The sequence below is a fragment of the Colossoma macropomum genome, unplaced genomic scaffold (assembly GCF_904425465.1).
Source record: "Colossoma macropomum unplaced genomic scaffold, Colossoma_macropomum, whole genome shotgun sequence".
NCBI classification, from domain to species: Eukaryota; Metazoa; Chordata; class Actinopteri; order Characiformes; family Serrasalmidae; genus Colossoma; species Colossoma macropomum.
In genome coordinates this window covers 2581840-2606181 of record NW_023494790.1, presented here as the reverse complement: position 1 = coordinate 2606181, position 24342 = coordinate 2581840, and the positions used below count along the sequence as shown (strand labels likewise).

Sequence of the window (24342 nt, the reverse complement as noted above, 5' to 3'; positions counted from 1 at the left end):
AGAGCTGTGTTGTAGTATTGAGAGCTGTGTTGGAGTATTGAGGGCTGTGTTGGAGTATTGAGGGCTGTGTTGGGCTGTTGAGAGCTGTGTTGTAGTATTGAGGGCTGTGTTGTAGTATTGAGAGCTGCGTTGGAGTATTGAGGGCTGTGTTGTATTGAGGGCTGCGTTGGAGTATTGAGGGCTGAGTTAGAGTATTGAGAGCCGTGTTGGAGTATTGAGAGCTGTGTTGGAGTATCGAGAGCTATGTTGGAGTATTGAGAGCTATGTTGGAGTATCGAGAGCTATGTTAGAGTATTGAGGGCTGTGTTGGAGTATTGAGAGCTGTGTTACAGTATTTAGAGCTGTGTTGGAATTTGAGTATGAAGTAGGCCTACTGGTAATATAGAGAACTGTGAGTGGGATTGTTATGAGTGAAGTACTGATATTATATATTGGAAACAGAGGTTTGGTATTGAGAATCACAGAAGTGCAGTTTTAGGGCAGCCCTCAGTGCTCTCTGAACAAAAGAAGAGTCGTGAAAACAGCTGCAGTTGTGTTTGAGTGACGGATGGTGTTATGTAAGCAAATAAGGTTTGGTGTGTTTGACTGTAAATATGTAATCTCTCTCTCTCTCTCTCTCTCTCTCTCTCTCTCTACGCAGTATAAATGGCAGGTCATTGTTGATGGCAGGCCCCTAAAGGCCCGAGTGTAAACAGCAGCAGCAGCATGGCCTCCTTTACCTCCATGGACAGACACATCCAGCAGACCAACGACAGACTGCTCTGCATTAAACAGGTAAACAGTGGGCTATTTAACATCTACAGCAGGGTTTATCTTCTCTCCTTTCTTCTCTCAACATGCAATAAGGTTCATAACCAACTGGTAATAAATGAAATGCTGTCCTCTTAAAAAAATGACTAAAGTGCTTAATCCAAAAAATACTTATAGGCAAAGCATGTCAGACAGTATTTGTATAGTTTGCTTTAGTAAAGTGGTCGATAACCACCACTTTACTACAGTCATCTGTCCTCTCGTTTGGCAGGTCAGTAACCTATCGAGCAGGGTAATGCCAGGTGATCAGGGTGATGCTTATTGACATGCTGGCATTGAAAGAAAGCATTTTCTTTTAGAGGTGGGCGTTATGGCAAAATGTAGTATCACGATACTTCAGGACGTTTTTTACGATACACTAAATGTCACAATATTTATTTTTTTATGGCACCTGAAAAGTTAGAACAGACAAAGTTGTGCCTCATTTGTATAATTGAACAATCAAGTAATTATTCGAATAATTATTTGTACTCAGCTTTTGACACAGTGAGTTCGTTTACATGCATTTCATAATCCGATAACAGCAGAAAATCGGATTTTGTCTGTAATCCGATCAACAACTTTACATGCTCTTGAGTAATCAGATAATGGGGCAACTCCAGGTCCACGAGTCAGACAGTAATCAGGTTTCTGCTTTCCAACCAGCTAATAAACTCACAGAAGAAGACGTGACATAAATGAAACGTAAAACTCAAACTTCATGCTGCGGCTTTTTTTATTACATCATTTTATTACATATTTACCTGAAAATATGAACAGACATCATCTAGAAGATGAAGAAAATTAATCCTTCATTTCATTGAGAATGTATTTGGTTTCGGCGTCGCCGAGAGACGCAGCAAAACACTTTTGGAGCGACGCTGAAACCAAATACATTCTCATGCTCGCTTATTTCCGGTACCGCCGTCTGATTTCACACATGCGCAGACTGAGAAATACGAAGGAAATCAGAGTAAGAGTTCACATGCACTGAGAATCTGATTACTGAGGAAAATCCAGCCTCTTTATCAGATTTCTTAATCAGATTTCTAGATCAGAGTATGGTGTTTACATGACCATTTGAAAAATCGTGTAACTGCAGAAATCCGATTATGATTGATTAAGCACATGTAAACACTCACTGTTGCACTAAATCCGATTTTGCAGGACTAACTCTGCTCTTTTTTAATCAAATAGGCAGCTGGGAAGTGTTTTTAAGTAGTGATAATATTCACAAAAAGCTCAGAAAAGCACATTGTGGCTTATTGTGATGTAATTATCACAATACTGATAAATGTTGTCATATTTCAGAGCTCTATCTTTTGTGCCTTATTTCAGAGTGATGGTCTGCAGAGATGGGAACCAGGGAGGAAAGATTAGTGATTTTATATTGAAATGCAATTTGAAAGAGTGCAATTTTATTATAGCTTATATTCTCAGCAGCATTGTCTTAACAGACTTTAAGCGAGGTAATTTAATCCAATAACATGGGCCAGGAAATCTGCCTTTAAATGAGTCAGAGCAATAAAAAGCAACCAAATATGACATCCTAACCACAACTGGCAGCCTGACGCACTTCAAACCTCAGTCAGAAGAGGATTTGCTGGTGTTCTTGGCTAAAATAACAGGCCTTAAGCTTATTTTGTTGAAAGTAATTGCAATTTAAATCCCAATCACAATATTGGTAAGAAAACCCAGAGGAAGGAGTTACTCTAAATGAATCTCCTCTTGATCTCAGGTTCTTCTGCTGGACACAGTTAAGTCCAGTTTGAGATCAGAGTAAGACTGAAACCGTTTTCTCGTGTTTCTGAAATTCGGCTCCTGAGAAATAAAACTCAGATTTGCTCACTTTGATTAAAATGCTGTCACACATGTGCCTTAACTCTCTACTGTCTGACTCGTCTCAGTCCAGTCTCAGCTGAGTAATATCTCCATAGGAACAGTGTGAGATCTCATCGTTCTCTTATGGAGCTCTGTTCTAGATCACAGAACCCCCTCAGCAGTCTGTCAGTGCAGAAGGAGAACTCACGCTTTCCTCATTCATCACCCGAACGTCTCACAGTGAGAGGCTGATGTTAGTCTCCTCTTTTCTCCTGAGGAGGTTCAGGAGAAACAGCTCAGAAATCAGTGATCCTTCATTAACAGTGTTTTCACACATAGTTCGTTTTAAAAGAACCGAACCGAGTTCTGTTAAAGTGAACCTGGAAGGGAACCAACTGCAAGTGACCTCAGTTCTTTTTGTGTTCACAATGTAAGTGAACTCTAAAGAGGACTCTGGTCCATCGAGATCTCAGACCACTTCTTGTTCAGACCACAGCTCCATTAGAACTCGGACCCCTTTCACAGCACTCACGGTGAGCACAGCCCTCGCCAAGTGGGCCGCGTTCTCTGATAAATCCGAGCTATCAGGTGACGAGAAGAACCGCCAGACCCGCCTGCTGCTCTCCTAATGGCCGCGCTGAAACGATGGGCCGAAGTCCATCGCGCAAAATTGGAAACACGGCCCTGCGGGTCTGCCGCGGTGGGCTCCGTTTTCGGCTGGGCTCCTCACTGAAGCTCCACCCGGCGAATCTTCATTCATTCAGCGTTCAGAGTGAAAGCAGCTGAGAATTGCGTTGCGTGCCCAGCTCGAGCCTTTAACACGGTAAAATCACGTGAGCTCTCGCATCTGATCGCTTTAGTAAGTCAGCGCTGCTGTCTGTCTCAGACCACGGACAGACTGTATCCTGAGCAGAACCTTATAAACCTGGTCTGTTTTACCTGCTAAAGTGAAGACTGTGGCTGTGTGTACGGCGAGCATCGAGGTCTTCACCATAAGGCAAAGCTGAAGCGGACTGGGGCCGTTTTGTTTTCACAATGCACAAATTAATCGAACCACAAAACGAACTACAAACGAACCGAACTGAGACCACCTCGAGAGTTTGGGGGGTCTGAGTTCGTTTGGCGTGTTCACATATGCAAAAGAAACCATGACTCAGCGGTCTGAGTCCACTTCAGACGCTGAAACGGCCCAAGTGTGAAAACGCCCTAAGATAATATTCAGATCTGCTTTATTTCTCTGAGACAATCTTAAGAAAGATTTTTTTTCTTCTGGGAAATCACAATTCTCCGAATCGCTCAGCCCTAATGGGAACTCCAGTCAGCGACTCGGACTTGAGTCACACTTGAGTCACATTTTGACCTGATTCAATTCACCCTTAAATGACTCACGACTCGACTTGAGCCCAAGACCTACGACTCTCAGCCTGAAAAAGAAACCAAAACAAAAGTGATTAAATCTGGACCTCCAGCCTAAAATTCTTTACTAAAGACTCAAAACTTGAGCTCGGACCCCAGAGACAGCGGATGCGTGAGAATACAGGGCTCTTTTTCTCAGGAGAAATATCCAAGAAGTCTCATTTTCTGTCTGTCTGATCTCAGTAAGATAAGATAAGGTAAAGATAATCCTTCATTAGTCCCACAAAGGGGAAATACTGCTACAGCAGTAAAGGGATGACAAGGCACTCAAGAAAAGAGTAACAAGAAGAGAATAAACAAATAAGATATTAACCTTGATAACTACTTATACAGTTGTTACTTGTTCCCATATAGACAATATATATTACACCAAAGACAAAAATATAAACTCTATCCTTCATATAAACTCTATTCACAAAAATTAACAATATAAACTAAAAAAAAATAAATAAAAAAAAATATTTACACTGTAAGGATATTTCACCCGAATTGCACATGAAGTAGTAATAATGATGATGAATTAACAATATAAACAATATAAACAGAAAAGCAAAAAAGATCTTTACCCTATAGAGATGGGCCTCAATTACAAGTATCCTCCTAAGTTTGTTCTTAAGTGTGTTCTTGAGAAAGATCCTAAGAAAAGTCTACGTCAGATTCATGTCGTGTTCTTAAAGCGCAGATCTGTTCTCACCTTTGTGCTCTTGAGTGTGTGTAGATTCAGTTCTTACCTAAGAACAAATCCCAGATAAGAGAAGACTGGTGAGTCAGAATCTTCGTCAGAACTGCGGAAGTGGGTTTAAGAAGGAATTTCTTCAGAAATTCAACGAGGCCCAATGTTGTCTGTGGTGACATTAAGATTTCTTTTTTAGTTCGTTAAGTGACACTTATTAGTCCCACAACGGGGAAATTTAAACTCTGCTTTTAACCCATCCGTGCAGTGAAACACCACATACACATTAATGAAAACACACACTAGGGGGCAGTGAGCACACTTGCCTGGAGTGGTGGGCAGCCCTATCCACAGCACCCAGGGAGCAGTTGGGGGTTGGGTGTCTTGCTTAAGGGCACTTCAGTCATGCACTGTCGGCTCAGGGAATCGAACCGGCGACCTTCCGGTCACAAGGCTGGTTCCCTAACCTCCAGCCCACGACTGGCCCCCATAAAGGCGTGTCACCCCTGTTTCTTTCGTGTAAGACAGCCTTAACTAATAACAGTGCGTTAGAGGCCACATAATCTAGTCTATTAGAGATGACTTAAACACAATCCACATGGTTTGAGGCCGATGATAACTGAGGCATTGATGTCAGTTGGCAGGTTGTAAGCTTCCATCACCTGTTAGCTACATTAGCCTCGTAGCTCTGGTGCTAAAACTACAGAAGCAAACTTCAGACACCAAATGTGACTCAGCTGATCAGCTACATTTGGCTTAAGAGAGCAAAAAACTGGGTGAATTAGACTTTTTGTCAAACTGGTTTTTTAATGTATCACCACAGCCTCCTGGTGTTGTAATATCATTGCTAATGTGTGTTAAATTGTGTTGTTGTTTGTTTATTTGTTTGTTTATTTCCTTGTTTGTCTTGTTTTCCAGCACTTACAGAACCCAGCTAACTTCCAGACGGCAGCGACGGAGCTGCTGGACTGGTGTGGAGATCAGCGGGCGTTTCAGAGGCCCTTCGAGCAAAGCCTCATGGGATGCCTAACGGTGAGCTCAAGATGTTTATCTAGCAAACCACAGCACTCGGTGGAGTTTACAAGTACAAATTATTCATTCTTTCTCTGTCGTTAACAGAAAATCACACAGAAGCCTCAACAGCTAAATCTAATCTCAGCTGTTCAGTGTTCAGTGACTCTTTCCCTTTATTCCAGCGTCCATTCTGTTCCCAGACCCACTTTCAGTTCCTCAAAGAATCTGCAGACACACCTCCAAAGTTCAGTCTTAGAAGCTGGTTGATGATTTTCTGAAGTAATCAAACACATTCAGTGGTGTTGAGGTCTGGACTCTGGGGTGGTTCTTTGTTTGATGTGTCCGTCTCCTTTTCTCAGTGAGGGCTTTTAATGTGTTAACTATTTAACACATTGCAGTACTGGAGTACTTACTGAATACTGGGAAACTTGTCCAGTAAGTTTTGGGCCAAAATAATTCTAGTTTGAGATATTCGTATGAATGTGAAAGCATGAAAACCTTGTTTTAAAATGTGATACTGGAAAGAAACACATTTCAGAATTCTGGGGCACAAATGAGGTAAATATTTAGATTATTTACAAAATATAGAGATTCATTAATTTCACATTCGATGTTATTATTCATATTTTATATTTATTTTTTCTGAAAAATCTTCAGTAAAATGTTTGTTTTTATGTCTCATATATATATCATATATATGTGTGTGTGTGTGTGTGTAACAAAAAACCATATATGTATGTATATACTGAATATATATATATATATATATATATATATATATATATACAAAATTCCCTGACTGTGTGAATCTGAGCATTTCCTCAGTTACAGTAATTATAACCCATATTATATTTATATTGTGAGTTTAGCCTCCAATTACAGTGTAGCACACCCCACTTTACATGTTAGAATCCTAATTAGAATACACACACTCATATATCACTGCAGTGTGTGTGTGTGTGTGAGAGAGAGAGAGAGAGAGAGAGAGGGAGAGAGAGAGGGAGGGTGTGTGTGTTTACGAGAGATAATAACACCCTCTGATGTGACGGATGGAGGAGTGAAACCATCTAAAAATCTAAAATAAAATAGGCAAAAGAAAATAGTGATTAAAATGAATAATCGCCCATGAAAATGTCAAATGATCCAATTAACAAAACAGAGAAGAACTCAAGTGAAACGATGTGTTTTAAAGTTTTTTGTTTTTTAATATATAATAAAAGTTATAATATATATAAAATATACTGACGTGTGTTCAAGTAGAATTTGTTTTTCTGTCTTTAATGTTTTCTGTCTGTGTTCATGGTGTATTATACACTGTTATTTTGCTATTTCTTCTACCTTATGCATCCACTAACTGGCCACCCTCTCATTGGCCACTTTATTAGAAACACCTTGCACTTCCACTAACTGCCCACTTCATTAGAAACACCCATCTTGTACTTCCACTCACTGACCACTTTATTAGAAACACCTACCTTGTAGTTCCACTCACTGACCACTTTATTAGAAACAACTACCTTGTGCTTCCACTCACTGACCACTTTATTAGAAACACCTACCTTGTAGTTCCACTCACTGACCACTTTATTAGAAACACCTACCTTGTAGTTCCACTCACTGACCACTTTATTAGAAACACCTACCTTGTAGTTCCACTAACTGACCACTTTATTAGAAACACCTACCTTGTAGTTCCACTCACTGACCACTTTATCAGAAACACTTACCTTTTTCTTCCACTAACTGACCACTTTATTAGAAACACCTACCTTGTAGTTCCACTCACTGGCCACTTTATTGGAAACACTTACCTTTTTCTTCCACTAACTGACCACTTTATTAGAAACACCTACCTTGTGCTTCCACTCACTGACCACTTTATCAGAAACACATGCTTTGTGGTTCACGACCCAAATAGCACCTCTGTGGTCAGCAACTGACCACTGATGAAAGATTGGATGGTTAACACAAACTGTACTTCAGCAGATGATCTGCAGTCTCTAACTGTACAGTAAAGTGGAGCTACAGGAGAGGGGTCTCTCTGAGGACGCTGATTGTTTCTGATAAAGTGGCCTCTGTTTATAGAGGTTTATAAACTGTATATAAAGTGTATATACTGTGTGTTAGTCAGTTTAAATTGGAGAATGTGAATATGAAAGATAATTAATGCTAATCAATCAACGTCCTCTCTCTCTCTCACTCTCTCTCTCTCTCTCTCACTCTCTCGCTCTCTCAGGTGGTGAGCCGTGTATCTACTCAGCGGGGGTTTGATATGGATCTGGGTTACAGGCTGTTGGCTGTTTGTGCTGCAAACAGGGACAAATTCACCCCCAAATCAGCAGGTAGGACTCGGCTGGGTCTCCACTACTCTGACCTCGCTGTCCCTGATACTCTCACGCTTTCAGCTTGAGTGGATGTGAAGTGGATGTACTTATTTTACGTGCACATATAAACATTTGCTGCAACTGTTTCATGTTCCATTTAAAGACATATTACTCTGTGATTTTGTTTTATATGATTGACTCCACCCACAAAATAAACAATGCACTGAAGTTATTTGCTTCAAATCTCCACTTGAATAAAATATATTACATCAAAAAATAATAATAATAATAATGCAAAACACAGCTCATACACAATAATACAGAGTTTCAGTGTTATTTTAGGAGAATAATCACTCTACACAATCACATCATTGTACATTGTGTCTCAAAATAAACTAAGACATTTGGTTTATTTCACATTTTATTTTTTCAGTTATCATAATTTTAACACTATAGTTTGGTCAGCAGGGGAAGCAGTGCACTCACTGACCTCAAACTCTGTCTACAAGCACAGCCTTTGGCTCATGAGCTGCTGAACCCAAACATCTGCATGATTTATGGTGAACTTCTTGCAAATGATATGTAAATGAGGTGCTGATCGGCTGGCGCTTGATTTCACGCACTAGAGCTGATTGCACTCAAATCTCGAACATCATTTAACGCCGTTAACATCGTTTAACGTCATTAAAGACGGTCAAATCTGCACTCTTTTTTTACGCAACTGTGATGAGTTAAGGCAGTTGTTTCCTCACATATGCTTTGGCCTGTACAGTACATTTAGAAAACATTATATACGTCAATACAGATCAGGGGTCGCAACCCGAATGTTAAGAAGAGCCATTTTGTCCTTTCAGCTAAAATCAAATCACATTGAGAGCCACAACATTTTATGTCCATTTTGCTACCTTGGCTGTAAATATGTGTGTGCTGATGTTCTAGTACAGGCAAAAAAATATAATAGAAACGAAAACGCAGACTTACTTTGCTCTGCTTTAAGCTTTAGCTCAGCTATAGCCACTTTTCTCGCATCTCCGTCAGGAGACTTTTCCACAAAAATAGAACAGTTTCTTTTAAAATGTCTCTCAGTGTTCGAGTTTTTATGAGGCTGAAGTCGCTGCTCATTCGCCAGCTTCTTGTGTGAATTTTCCCGTTCCACCTTAAATGGTGTCTGAGGCGCCAGAATGTACCTGCTGCACCATTTAAGGTGGAACGAGACAATTCGAACAAGAAGCTGGCGAATGAGAAACTGACTTCAGCTTTGTGACTTTTTAGTGTTTGTCAGTTTCTCTTGCAGATTAAACGTATCAGGAAACCAGCTGGAGTGATTATAAACGTAAATAAGTCCATTCGTCTCTAAATTATCGATGTTCGTCTTAAATCTCTCTCTTTGCCGTTTCTACTAGCTAAGCGAGATTGTTATCTGTGTTGCTATGGTGACCAGCAGTCTGCGCTGATCTTCAGGGTTAAAGGGTGAATCAGCAGTTCTACATTAACTCCAGAGTTTAAGACCATTTATTGTTAAACTGTGTTGAACGATCAGCAGAGCTTTATTTTACTGTAAAGGAGGATTATTTTATTTTTACCTACAGATCTGATTCAGCTGTGGAGCCACAACAGGGCAGTAAAAGAGCCGCATGTTGCCGACCCCTGTTATAAACACAGGCAAAACGTGGTCGTAAACGTGGAAAGCCTCAGTGTAGCCTGTGACTAGGAAGCTTGAGCTGCATGTTGTAGCGATGGGTTGTTTTGAATTTAGAGGTCATCGGTGTCGAAGAGATTTTGTCTTTTTTCCGATGTAATCCAGCGGAGGATAATTGGCTGTAATTGCCGTGTTTACTGTGGTGATGGAGGTGTCTGCCTTATCGTCTGAGAATGTTTCTGACCTCAACACTGAGCTCCTAAATCACCACCAGAATGTTTGTGTTGTTTTGCTGTGGAATATGTCTGTGTTTGAACTCGGAGCAGCAAAAAGACACAGTGCTGTGGTGCAGTGTGGTTGTGTCCTGATTAGAGTCTCTGAAGCATCTCATACAGAGAAATTCTGAAGTTTACAGTTCCTTTGTACCCATTTAGACATATTTCTGCTTCAGGAAATGACAGACTACAATTATATACCGTCTAAAGAGTGTTCAGGGCCAGATTCGCATAAGCTTTCCAGCTTGAATCTTATGGGAATATTCATAAATGCAATTCTTGAGAATGTCCTCAGATATTCCTCTACGTATCTTAACCCTCTGGGGTCCACAGGCTCACCTGCGTATCAAATTCTCTGTTCCTTTATCTGTGTCTGTATCTTTGTGATGATTCAGCACAGAAATCCAGTTCAAACACTTCCTGAATCTGTAGAGTCGCCCTTTCCATTCCATCTCATCACGAGATCATACGAGACTCACATCCGGAGTTATGAGCCTATGAAGAGGGGCTGAGATACACGTTATCTGCCTCTCACCGTGTGGAACTGGTGGATTCGTGTGTCCATCTACATTCTATGTGAAACCGACCAATGGACACTCAGGAAATCACTAAGCACTGACCATCACGCCAGAAACCCTTCGTTCTTCATTCAGTCCACATCGGAGACTCATGTGAAACGGCGTGCAGAGAGTTTACAGCTGCTGAAGCTGCTGCAGCGGTTTTGGAAAGTAGTGATGAAGATAACGGAGCATTTAGATATGAAACATATGAGGATCATGTCATATGAAGAGCCTTTAGAGGGAGAGTTTAAGAGGATATGAACAAATCAAGAACATCTACAGATATATCTCTTATATAAAACACAAATATGAGTTCATGACGTAGTTTTCGAAATACTTTGACAGCACTCAGTCTCACCTGCTAGGTGATGGTAATGAGTTCAGAATTGGAGAATGGAAGCTAAAGGCCTTTACGCACTGAGCGTAATTCATTCGTAATTAGTAATTAAATCGAGCGTGTGTGTAAGTGACGGTATCTTGTACACCAAACCTGATTTTGCAGACGTGTGACATTATTTTATACTCCCTCTGTCTGATTTTTCCAAACTTTCAGACCAATCACAGCTGCTTCTGCTGTTGGCACGGTGACAGCTAAGATGTTGGAGCATCTCTGTTTCAGCAACTGGAACTATTTCACAAACGCTAACGGATCAGAATCTCCAAAAGCAGCTCAAACTAATCTACAAACACTGATTTAAAGTTTGAGCTCCTGAATGAGGCGCAGAAACTCTGCAATCTCCTTTTGCTTTTCTGAAAAGTGGACAGCATCCTGCAAAATGTCCCAGTTTGTCTGTTTCATGAGCAGCAAAGAACCTTTTGATAGATATTCAGCCCGTTTTTTTCGCAGTGCAAACAACATGGCGGAAATTTGTTGTTTGGTATGTATAGTTTTCATGCGAAAATATTGTGTCTGAAGATTTTGCATTATTTTTCTATGTCACATTCGGTGTGTAATGGGTTTAACAGTGTTATTCACCCAAATTAGCTGTGTTACCTTCATTATTGGTATGGAATCAGATAGATAGCAATATCAACATCATTAATCTGCTGTGTTAGCTATTTTGGTTTCAGTGTTGGGATGGAGAGTGGAGGCTAAAAATAGCTTTGTTGTTCAGCCAAGTTAGCTGAGTTTGCTTAATATTGGTATGAGTTGAAGCTGTTTGTAGAGCAATACTGTTAGTTTGCCAAGTTAGCACCCAGGGAAGGGTACGGCCCTGCTTGGCACAGACGGACAGGTACTCTGTGTTTGTTGCTTGAACTTCTGTGAAAAATTAGTGATATACATTCAGAAAAATATGGGCCCAGATGGCCTTTTAGTGGTCTTAACAACAAATAATTAGTCAGTAAATTAGGCAAATAGCTGCAGTAGGTTAGTATAGGAGCTTCTCCCTTTGTTTTCTTTAAATATTGAAGCTTTATGTGTAAATGAAGTGCCCTTGATTGAGGCACCTAACCCCCAACTGCTCCCCGGGTGCTGCGGATAGGGCTGCCCACCGCTCCAGGCAAGTGTGCTCACTGCACCCCTAGTGTGTGTGTTCACTAGTGTGCATGTATTAGGGTGTTTCACTGCACGGGTGGGTTACATGCGGAGGTCTAATTCCTCTGTGTGCAACACACAGTTGGCTAATGGTTCTGAATTCAATTCAGTTCGTCCAGATGACCCTTTTTGACACAAGTGTGTTTTTCACTGCTGTTGGAAATGAAGTACCATGACTGAAAAGTGCTCCTTTAGCCAATTTTAAACTGCATGTTTAGGTTGAAAAGAAATCAGTGTTTCTGCTGGATTCATATAAAAAAGCACCATTTGTCATCACAGCTGACCAATCGGTATCTCACTAGTCAGTCTTTCATACGACATGGAGAAAAAGATCATCATTTATGGTGTCCGTCCCAAACCCTTAACCCTCAATTTCTTGTTAAAGTTCTTGTGACTTTTTTCAATGTTTGTTTTTAAGATCTTTTTGATTTCTAGTAAATTGAAGTTGAAAGATTTTAAATTTATCATGAGTTTAATTTTTAAGTAAAAAAAAAAAACTATTCCAAAATTGCTGTCCCATGTTTTCGTGTCACTACCAGAACACAAAGGGTTTTGTTTGTGGGCGGGGCCTTATTTTAGCCACACCCCTGCATTTTAGAGCAGGAAATGAGGCTGCATCCCTGTCCCTCATGGCCACATGGTGAACAGTTAGATCCCATTGTTTTGAAGTAAATCTGTCCCAACGTCTGAAAATCAGTGTGGAACGTTAAGAACAGTCACTACCAAAACAAAGATTTTCTGTAGTTCAGTAAACGTTTTGCATTTTAATAAAAAACATTATGATTCATCTCCCGAGTGGCGCAACCGTCTAATCGTTAGCCCTCATCAGGTGATCGCGAGTTCGATCCCTGATGCTACAGCCGTCCGTAGCCGGGAGTCAGAGAGAGCACACTTGGCCTCGCTCTCTCTGGGTGGGTAGGATGGCCCCTCCTTCTCCCCCCATCACTCAGCGCGATGCTAGTCAGCGCAGGCGTCTGTTAGCTGGCGTAACAGATCTGGCGGTTGGCGCTTTCCTCCGAGCGCGTTCAGCTGTCCAGTGACGTTGCGTGAGTGGCAGTTCGAAAAGAAGCGGTGGTTGGCTTCACAGGTCTCGGAGGAAGCCTGTGTTAGCCTTCACCCTCCTAGCGTTGATAGCATCGTGTGATTGGGGGAGTCCTAACTAGCGGGTGGAATTGGAGACGACTAAATTGGGGAGAAAAATCGGGTAAAAAAAATTAAAAAACATTATGATTCAATGTGTGTACAGAGCTGCCTTTGCTATTTATGTACTGTTCTCTTAAATCAGTGTCTCTTATTAACCTACTTGTAAATAAAATGCCTTTTTAATCTGTTTGCATGTAAAAGAGGCTAAATTGTTAGAATGTTGTTACACATTCTTGCACGAAGCTGGAGAAATCATTATTGGGATTCACTCGTTTTTCTCTCCTTTCTCTCCATTCATTGTGAACCTGACTGTCTTGTGATTCAGTGATTTGTTACAAATAATTTTTTTCTTGAGATTCAATGATTCATTGTGAATCAGACTCTCTTGAAATTCTGTGATCCAGTGGGAATCTCACTCTCTTGAAATTCCGTGAGTCGTTGTGATTCTGACTCTGTTGAGATTCAGTGATTCATTGTCAGTTAGACTGAGATTTACTGATTTATTGTGAATCCATTTCTCTTGAGAATCATCGATTTGTTGTGATTCTGTTTCTCTTGAGATTCACTGGTTCATTTTGAATCTGTTTCTCTTGAGATCAAGTGATTCATTGTGAATCTTTTTTTCCCTAAGATTCAGTGATTCGTTGTGAATATGTCTCTGAGGATTCACAGATTTGTTATGAATCTGTTTCTGTTGAGATTCAGTGATTCATTCTGAATCTGACACTATTGAGATTCAGTGATTCATTGTGAATCAGAGTCTTGAGATTTAGTGATTCATTGTGAATCAGTCTCTTGCGATTTAGTGATTTACTGCAAGTCTGTTTCTATTGAGATTCAGTGTTTCACTGTGAACGATTTTCTTTAGATTCAGATTTGTTGTTAATCAGACATTCTTTAGATTCAGTGATTCATTGCGAATCAGACACTCTGAATATTCACTGATTCATTGTGAATCTGTTTCTCTTAAGTTTCAGTGATTCGTTGTGAATCTGTTTCTTTTGAGATTCAGTGATTCGCTGCGGTTCTGTTTCTCTGGGTGAACAAATCAGCAAGTTTGCTGTGGCACTGGTAGAGGAAATGACGGCTGAGCTGTGTTCTGGACTCTAATTGAATACAGTGTTCCTTCAGATAACGTTATCTGGGAGTTAATACGTTTAGCCTGTCTGCCAGGATCGCTGGATGTAATGCAGAATGTGATTCCAATCCTAATGACATCATCGAGGAGAAGAAAACTACACACCATCAGCAGTTCACGTGAACATAAACCATGGAAAGTTTCTCTGTAAAAAAAAAGTACAGAGAAAATTCAGGCTGCTGCTTCTGTTTTTAGCTGAGAGGTACTTTTGTCCTTTTATAGTGAACAGTACACTGTAAAAAATGGTTCATCAGTTCAACAAAAATTACTTCATGTAGTAACAATCAATTGATTATTTAATTAAAATTCAACTAAAAATACTTTGAAAGAATCGTTTATTCAAATTATTTATTTAGTTAATTTACCGGTTACTTGTTACCACATGAAGTACTTTTTAGGTTGAACTGATGAACCAATTTTTACAGTGTATGTCATCCATAGTGAACCGTAACTGTTCGAGTTTGGTCTTCATTTTGGTGCCGAAACACAAAAACACCCTCTTAGATGATGCTTATTTCTGCTAGCACCCCTATGGGATTTCTTATAGTATGCTAGCACAAAGCTAACACTTGTGCACATGAACGTATTTTGGCCATTCTGGATTAGATACAGATATTTGAAACTTTGAAAGACATTTCGTCTGTTTTATTTGAAGATTGTGACAAATTAACATATTTTCCATTCCCATCTGCTAAAGCTTTGGGTTCACTACACAACTCAGATTATAAACAGATTAGAGAAGACTGGGCGTCTCACACTATCAGACCGGTGTTTGCATATTTTTTGGGTGACTGAAATATTGGGGATCCACACTAAACGATTAGGGATCACACACTACTCAAGTTTTAAGCTGCTGCTGAACCGAACGGAACTCAGTGAACTCACGCAAAAGGGTCATTCTACAGAAACGTCCACTTTTCTGTCTCTCCATAGGAGTCACTGGTGTTACCGATCCTCACTGGTGTTACACATAATAAAGGAACACCAGAGACATTTTTACTGAACCATGCATTTTACAAAATGGCTGCTACAGAGCATCAAACCACATGTTGTCAATCATGGAATATCCACCAAAATATGGAATTTAATCCATTTGTATTTATTTTTTCACAGTTACCTCAGAATAAAGTCGGTCACACCAGTGACTTCAGCTAAAAGCTTCATATGAAATCATGAGCTAAATGAGAAAATCTCTGATAACTGAAAGACACAGTGGACTCACCATGAGCTTTTCTTTATAGATCCTCAGAAAACAGGTAAAAGGAAGTCAAGTGATGTCATCAGTGTGACTTTTATTTCAAAATAAGAGATTTTTTGTTGCGCAGTAACACCAGTGACACGACTCCTGGGGACAACACCTTTCATTATATATTTTATAATATTTATTTGCCATTTGTTTTCTTTGTCATTTAATTTATATATTTCATAGTCCTGTATAGATTATTGTAGTTAAAATTGCAGAAAAACGTTTTTTTTTCAAAATATGGCCTCAGCCTTTACACATGACTGTGAGGACGAGCTCTTCTGTGGTGATTGGAGTTCTTGATAATTGATTTAAAAACCAATTTTGCTAAATTGAGGCTCAAGAAGGTGTAATTATTAAAATAACTTACTGTTTTATTTTAAAATATAAATAAATTGTGACCCTAACATTTTTTAAGTGTAATATATCTGTAAATGCTAGGGTCCCAAAAATGGACATTTCAGTAGAATGATCCAAATTCTTGCGTTCTCCCGTTACTAGGAAACAGTAAAGAAGCAGCAGGTAAACATGTTTAAGTGAGAATCATGGGTTTAAAAATGTGATCATTGTGGTATTTTTAGAGTTTTAAATGTACATAAACTCGATTATGCCTTAAACTCGCTTCACACGTGAGAGACTTTTCTCCTTTTTTCTTTGTTTACTTGCTGTATTTTCTTCTTTCGTGCTCTCAGTTTTCATTCGTTGTTGCAGGAATCTGTTCAGATTGAGTCGATCAGTTTACGCTAGATTACACTCAGAGTCTGCGCCCCTCAAACACGACTCTACTCTCTCTCCAACTGTCGACTCCAACTAACCCAAAGTCTGCAGACTAGAGCTGACCAGCTCAGACTCAGCCACACTGAGAATCGGGGCTAAAACGGGGTAAAAGTTGTGTGTTGTAACCCCAGCTTAACGTGTTAGACCTTCAGTCCAGCTCCTGAAGTCCTAACCAATGAGAGAGCTCGTTTGGCTGTGTTTACCTAGATGCCACAGAGTAAACAATCCTGATTGGACAGTTTTCCATTGGGCATTTTAAGATGTTTATTTACATTTTATTACTACAATACATGCAGAGTTGAAATGGAACTAGTATCAACATTATATTTAAAAAATGAACTAAAAATGACATAAGGGTGGCCACTTTATTGGAAACACCTGCCTTGTACTTCCATTCATTGGCCACTTTATTAGAAACACTGACCTTGTGCTTCCACTAACTGGCCATTTTATTAGAAACACCTTGTACTTCTACTCACTGGCCACTTTATTAGAAACACCTTCCTCATACTTCCACTCACTGGCCATTTTATAAGAAACGCCTCCCTTATAGCTCCACTATGTAGGTGTACAGTCACAGACTGTAGTCCATCTGTTGCTGTACAGTCTGTTAGTGTGTGAACCTGCTGGCCCCCTCCTGTGTGCTGTGTATGTCTATTACGGTCTGATTAAGGTCATTACTGCAGCTTTAAGGTCTGTGCTCGTCTACCGCTGCATTCTTATCAGTCTGATCTCCCTAATCCCTGATAATCTAATGACTACACACACACACTCGTGAGGATTTCAGCATAGTGTGTACAGGAGTGGGGTTTGATTCACAGCAGGTGTTTGTGTGGTGAGAAGATCTCACCCTGTCTGCTCCAGAGGAGGCTCTGCTATAGTGAATGCAGCACAGAGTGGTTATGTGGTTAAGTATGTTTTACTAAGAAACAACTTTTTAAACATTTTACTATTCAAATATGCACCTTTTTGAAGTTTTAACATTTGTTTACGGTATGCAGTGGGGGTGTGCCTTCTGAATAACTTTGTAAGCGGTTAGCTTATTATGGCTTATTATGTTTACACAGACGATATTTGTGTTAATATACATTAAAGTACCACTTCACAGATAGGCAGTAAATCATAAGGCCTTTTATGAAGGCCTAGAAATACCTCCCTTCTACTTCCTCTCACTGGCCACTTTATCAGAAACACCTACATTGTGCTTCCAGTCACTGGCCACTTTATTAGAAACACCTTGTGCTTCTACTTACTGGCCACTTTATCAGAAACACCTACCTTTTACTTCTACTAACTGTCCACTTTATTAGAAACACTTGACTTGTGCTTCCACTCACTGGCCACTTTATCAGAAACACCTACGTTGTGCTTCCACTCACTGGCCACTTTATTAGAAACACTTGCCTTGTACTTCCAATCACTGGCCACTTTATCAGAAACACCTTGTGCTTCTAGTTACTGGCCACTTTATCAGAAACACCTACCTTTTACTTCCACTAACTGTCCACTTTATCAGAAACACCTACGTTGTGCTTCCACTCACTGGCCACTTTATCAGAAACACCCACCTTTTACTTCCACTAACTGTCCACTTTACTAAAAGCACCTTGACAGCTTTTCTACATATATATCACTGCTATCAGAAAAAAAAACCTCGTATCTCCTAAATGGTAACTTTACAGGAGAAGACAAAAACCAGAGTTTTTTCCAAGTAATTTTTGGCCGTTTCTTTTGGTCCATTCATCATGAAATTTACATACAATGTAAAGAGCGACAGGCATTTTCAAATTATGTCAAAAGCTGAAAAACGACAAAAATGGACATACAAGGTTTTCTTCCGACAGCAGCGATATTGTCAGTGTATAGTAGCACTTCACAAATCGGTAATAAGTGGGTAAAGATAGTGTTATGATAACAATGATTCAGCATCATTGATTCTTATCTGCCACCTGTTCCGTTAACCGCCATGGGACTAGGCTAAAGGCCTTGTGCGGGCTGCAGAAATCCCCTCCTCACCCGACAGGCATGTTTGTGGGTATGTTCACATAAGAAGCAGTAAACTGACAAAAATAAAGCATTACAGCTCCACATGAGCGCTGCATATTTGGTACCCACTGAGTGACGTTTTGACTGAGTGTCTGTGAGGGGGATGTTTCTGTTCAGTTGACTGGGTGTAGTAGCAGATGCAGTGGGTCTTTTGGCTCTGAGCTCTGCAGACGAGCCAAGAGACTGGATATTATCCTCCCAGTGTCTGGCTGCATCTCTCACAGTCCTTAATGTCTTACTGACACCTGCTGGTGAAGAGGAGTATCTACACTACAGTTGGTTCTGTAACCACTGCTCTGTACATTTTAGTGTTTTTTCCTGCTCCAATTCACCTGATTCAGCTCATCAGCTTTAAGAGCTGACTAACAAGCAGGAAAGCACCAAACTGTGTAATGTAGAGAGTCATTAGAATTGAGAGTAGCTTCATCTAGAGAACACTTTGACTAAGGCTACGTTTACACAGCAGGTAAAAGTGGCCCAAATCTGATCTTTTTCCTTAGATGTGACACAGATGCGTGTCTGTGTGTCAGTGTGAACAGCAAAAAACACATTGAATCTGACATTTTCAATTCCGATATGAGACGCTTTCATATGTGGTACTGAAATCCAATACGTATCCGATCTGCGGCAATGTGACTCAGTCTGAACAACCAGATCGGAATTCATGCGACTTTTACGTCAATCCAACTCGATATTAGTCATAATTTCGTGCTGCTGAGACTCATAAACATTTAGGCTGATATTTCTGTACCAAAAAATTAGAAGAGACTCATCAAACTGCTCCGTGTTCGAAGAGGTTTCAAACGAAATGGCCGAACGCGGCCGGAGGAGCCCGAGGCTGCAGCGTCAGAGAACAGTTTAAAGAAGTGGCCGTGGCCGAATAATGAGCGCTTTTTTCGGCGAACTCAAACACACTGTGGGTGATGAGTCCAGCTGTCAGTCATTGGAACTTTAGAACCGCTCCTGTGATGCTGGCGAAGGTGAAACTGAAAGCTCCGGGAGTGACAGGCGTTCGCTGGCCGTCATGATTGTTTACCTCTGGACGAGCCGCCATGTGAAGCATTATTCTTTTTGTGCATGCCGGTCGGTCTGACGTCGCATACAGGTCACATTTAAAAGATAATGTGAACAGCCAAACAAAAAAAAATCGGATTTGGTGAGAAAATCAGATTTGGGCCACGTTTACCTGCTGTGTAAAAATAGCCCAAGAGTGTACTTCTGGCCTCCTGTCCTTCTTGTTTTGGCTTCTGTCCCACAAAGTATGTTCATCTTTGAAGTTTCAGCTTCACTAAACTTAACAGTTTCTCTGTTAAACCAGGTTTAGATACTCAGGCTGTGATTAATTAACAGCCTGTCTTGTGAAAAATGAAGATGATCTATTTCTTTTTAAAGAGGGCAAAAGCAACACTCTACAGTCTCCACTGCCACAGGGAGGTGTGTCTAACTGTGCATCTGGACATTTTTCTTTTTTTTTTAGCTCTCCTGTCTTCCTGGAGTGAAGAGCTGGGTCGGCTTCTCCTTCTGAGGCACCAGAGGAACAGACAGAGTGACCCTACAGCAGGAAAAAACACCATACAGCCCAGCATGAACAGCCTGAAACCAGCACTCAACCACGGGTCAGCCTCACACATATTCACAGACACATACAAACCCATGGGTTTTAGGTGTTTTTTAAATAATTTTGGCAGGTTTCAACAAACTACCAAGACCCAGTACCCCAACAGAGTATTGAGACCCAAAACCCTGATAGAGTACCAAGACCCAATACCCCAACAGAGCACTAAGACCTGAAACCCTGACAGAGTACCAAGATCCAGCACCCCAACAGAGTACTGAGACCCAAAACCCTGATAGAGTACCAAGACCCAATACCCCAAGAGAGCACTAAGACCTGAAACCCTGACAGAGTACCAAGACCTAGTACCCCAACCGAGTACTGAGACCCGAAACCCTGACAGAGTACCAAGACCCAGTACCCCAACCGAGTACTGAGACCCGAAACCCTGACAGAGTACCAAGACCCAGTACCCCAACAGAGTACTGAGACCCAAAACCCTGACAGAGTACCAAGACCCAATACCCCAACAGAGAACTGAGACCCGAAACCCTGACAGAGTACCAAGACCCAGCACCCCAACAGAGTACTGAGACCTGAAACCCTGACAGAGTACCAAGACCCAATACCCCAACAGAGTACTGAGACCTGAAACCCTACCAAGACCCAGTACCCCAACAGAGTACTGATACCCAAAACCCTGACAGAGTACCAAGACCCAGCACCCCAACAGAGTACTGAGACCTGAAACCCTGACAGAGTACCAAGACCCAGTACCCCAACAGAGTACTGAGACCTGAAACCCTGACAGAGTAGCAAGACCCAATACCCCAACAGAGTACCAAGACCCAGTATTCCAACAGAGTACTGAGACCCAATACTCCAAAAGTGTACTAAGGCCCGATACCCAACAGATCACCAAGACCCAGTATTCCAACAGAGTACTGAGACCCAATACTCCAAAAGCGTACTAAGGCCCGATACCCAACTGATCACCAAGACCCAGTTTACGAAAAGAGTACCAATACTTAATACCCTAACAGATTACCAAGACCCAATACCCCAACAGAATACCCAGACTGAATTCCCCTGATAGAGTACTGAGACCCAGTACACTGACAGAGTAGCAAGACCCAATACCCCAACAGAGTGCCGAGACCCAATACCCTGATAGAGTACTCAGACCGAATGCCCTGACAAAGTACCAAGACCAGATACCCTGACAGAGTAGAGACAGAATACCCAACAGACTAGCAAGACTGAATATACCAACAGAGTACTGCGACCAAATACCTGATAGAATAACAAGATTGAATGCCTGACAGACCAAAGAGACCGAATACCTGACAGAGTACTGAGACCCAATACCCCAACAGAGTACTGAGACCCAAAACCCCAACAGAGGACTGAGACCCAATACCCTGACAGAGTGCAGAGACTCAATACCCTGACAGATTACAGAAACTCAATACCCTGACAGAGTACTGAGACCCAATACCCTGACAGAGGACTGAGACCCAATACCCTGACAGAGTACTGAGACCCAATACCCTGACAGAGTAGCGAGACCAAAAACCTGACAGAGTACCGAGACCCAATACCCCGACAGAGTACCAAGTACTCACACACATACTACAACAAATAACCCCCAGTATCAGTTAAAAATCCCTTTTTATATGGAAGTTAGATTACAACTCTTTAACATATTACTACAGTTCTAGATACAACTTTTCTGTCCACATTCTGCTTCTGTCTCTGTCTCTGCAGCGACGGCTCTTATCCATACGACTCTGTCCCCTGGCAGCCGAGCACCAATCAGGCACCTGGGTCGGTCTCTGTGGTCACCACAGTCTGGGGGGTGAACAACACATCCCAGGGTCAGGTAAGTCCATCACTTAAAAATCAAACTTCCACAGTCCCCCCCCTTATGGGTCGAGTAGCCCAAATATGCTTGGTTTCTGAGGTTTGCTATTTCAGTTTTAGCACTGACGTGGTGGTGGTGTGTTAGTGTGTGTTGTGCTGGTACGAGTGGATCAGACACAGCAGTGCTGCTGGAGTTCTTAAACACTGTGTCCACTCACTGTCCACTCTATTAGACACTCCTACCTTGTCACTCCACCTTGTAGATGTAAAGTCAGAGACGATAGCTCATCTGCTGCTGCACAGTTTGTCTTGGTCATCCTCTAGTCCATCATCAGTGGTCACAGGATGCTGCCCACAGGACACTGGATATTTGACTGGATATTTTTGATTGGTGGACTATTCTTAGTCCAGCAGTGACACTGAGGTGTTTAAAAACTCCAGCAGCACTGCTGTGTCTGATCCACTCAGACCAGCGCAACACACTCCACCACGTCATTGTTACTGCAGTGCTGAGAATGGTCCACCACCCAAATAGTACCTGCTCTGTGAGGGTCCATGGGGGTCCTGACCACTGAAGAACAGGGTAAAAGGGGGCTAACAAAGTATGCAGAGAAACAGATGGACTACAGTCTGTAACTGTAGAACTACAAAGTGCACCTATATAGTAAGTGGAGCTGATAAAATGGACAATGAGTGTAGAAACAAGGAGGTGGTCAGAATGTAATGCCTGATCGGTGTACAACGTCAAGAAAAAGTATGTGAACCCTTTGGAATTACCTAGTTTTCTGCATTAATTGGTCATAAAATGTGACCTGTTGTTCATCTAAATCACAAGTATAGACACAATCTGCTAAAGCTAACAACACACAAACAATCTCGTCTTTATTGTGCACACCAACTAAACATTCACAGTCCTGGTGGAAAAAGTAAGTGAACCATTGGATTTCAACCTCTTTTGACTGCAATAACCTCAAGTAAGTGCTTCCAGTGGCTGCTGATGACTTTATATACATTGGTATTTCTAATACAGTGCGTAGATATAAAGGGTAGGTGTTTCCGATAAAGTGGCCAGTGAGTGGGAGCACAAGGTGTTTAGAATAAAGTGAATGGAGAGTGTATAGTAACTTTACTGGCTGTGTGTGGGTGTTTAGGTGTTGGGGAACCCCATGGGGAATCCCAGCCCCCATATGAACCCCGGAGGTAACCCAATGGCAGGCGGCATGACGGGCCCTATGAACCCAGGTCCATTTCCTGGGCAACAGCAGCAGTTCTCCAAGGCTGGGGCCGGTGAAGGATACATACAGCAGGGCATTTATGGCAGATCCACTTACCCCGGGGCAGGAGGGTATGGAGGCAGGTCAGTGGCTGGGAATGGGCACATCATACTGGGATATAATGGAATGTCCCCCTATATTAATATGATTTTATATATATGTGTGTGTGTGTGTGTGTGGATGTTAAAGCCCTTCTGTAAATGGGGGTGAGTAAACTAACTCTCTCTCTCTCTGTAGTTACGCGGGAGGTCCTAATGGTATAAATCCAAACTCCCGCCCTCCTTCTGATTTCAGCCAACCAGCTGCTGCTGCCGCTGCTGCTGCTGTTGCTGCTGCAGCTGCCACGGCAACGGCCACCGCCACGGCAACAGTCGCCGCCCTGCAGGAGACCCAGAATAAGGACATGAGTCAGTATGGACCGGTGAGAGAGCTCCACACACACACACACTCACACACACACACACACAAATTTGTTTGGACAGAAATGGAATAAATAGACCACCCTGATCTACATTATTTGTTTTTACAAATGGCAAACAAAATACAAACATTCAGGAGAGAAAGATGGAGATACATTTTAGCAGCTCATTTTGTGTACAAACATCTCAAGGCATTACACTTTTAATTATGTAATAAAGTCAGTTTGCCAACAATCAACAAAACACAGCTTGGTTACTGTTCAGTCACAGCCCTCTGCAGAACCTCGAGGCATGGCTGTTGACTTACTTTCACTTAGAAAATCAACAAAACATGGAATTTGACCAGGAGCCCACAACATTATGTGCACTATCTCGCCAAAAGTATGTGGACACCCAAGCATCACACCCTTATAAGCTTGCTGAACGTCCTGTTCCAAAACCATGGACTTGAATATGGAGTCGCGCCCCTTTGCGACTGTAAGTGCTTCCACTCTTCTGGGAAGCTCTTTACAAGATGTTGGAGCGTGTCTGTGGGAGTTTGGGCCCTTTCAGTCAGTAATGATTTGGACGAGAGGGCCTGGCTCACAATCGACATTCCAGTTCATCCCAAAGGTGTTCAGTGGGGTTGAGGACAGGGCTCTGTGCAGACCACTGGAGGTCCTCCACTTCAAACTGGTCAATCCATGTCTTTATGGAGCTGCTTTGTGCACAGGGGTTCAGTCATGCTGGAAAAGGAAAGGCTCTTCCCCAAACTGCGGACACAAAACTGGTAGTGTATAACTGTGTAAAATTTGTGCTGTAGCATCAACATCACCCTTCACTGGAACTAAGAGCCC

General features: G+C 41.6%; 1 protein-coding gene across 1 annotated transcript in view; it reads left to right on the top strand.

Annotated features, from left to right (window-relative positions):
- LOC118809008 (zinc finger MIZ domain-containing protein 1-like) overlaps window positions 1-24342 on the top strand; it is a 65035-nt gene that overhangs the window by 10444 nt on the left and 30249 nt on the right. Inside the window, exons 2-8 of the mRNA XM_036571920.1 lie at window positions 641-774; window positions 5618-5731; window positions 7950-8055; window positions 19873-20011; window positions 21718-21832; window positions 22965-23170; window positions 23325-23508. Of these exons, the coding sequence (XP_036427813.1) occupies window positions 706-774; window positions 5618-5731; window positions 7950-8055; window positions 19873-20011; window positions 21718-21832; window positions 22965-23170; window positions 23325-23508 (933 nt within the window). The 5' untranslated portion in view covers window positions 641-705. The remainder of the gene's footprint in view (window positions 1-640; window positions 775-5617; window positions 5732-7949; window positions 8056-19872; window positions 20012-21717; window positions 21833-22964; window positions 23171-23324; window positions 23509-24342) is intronic.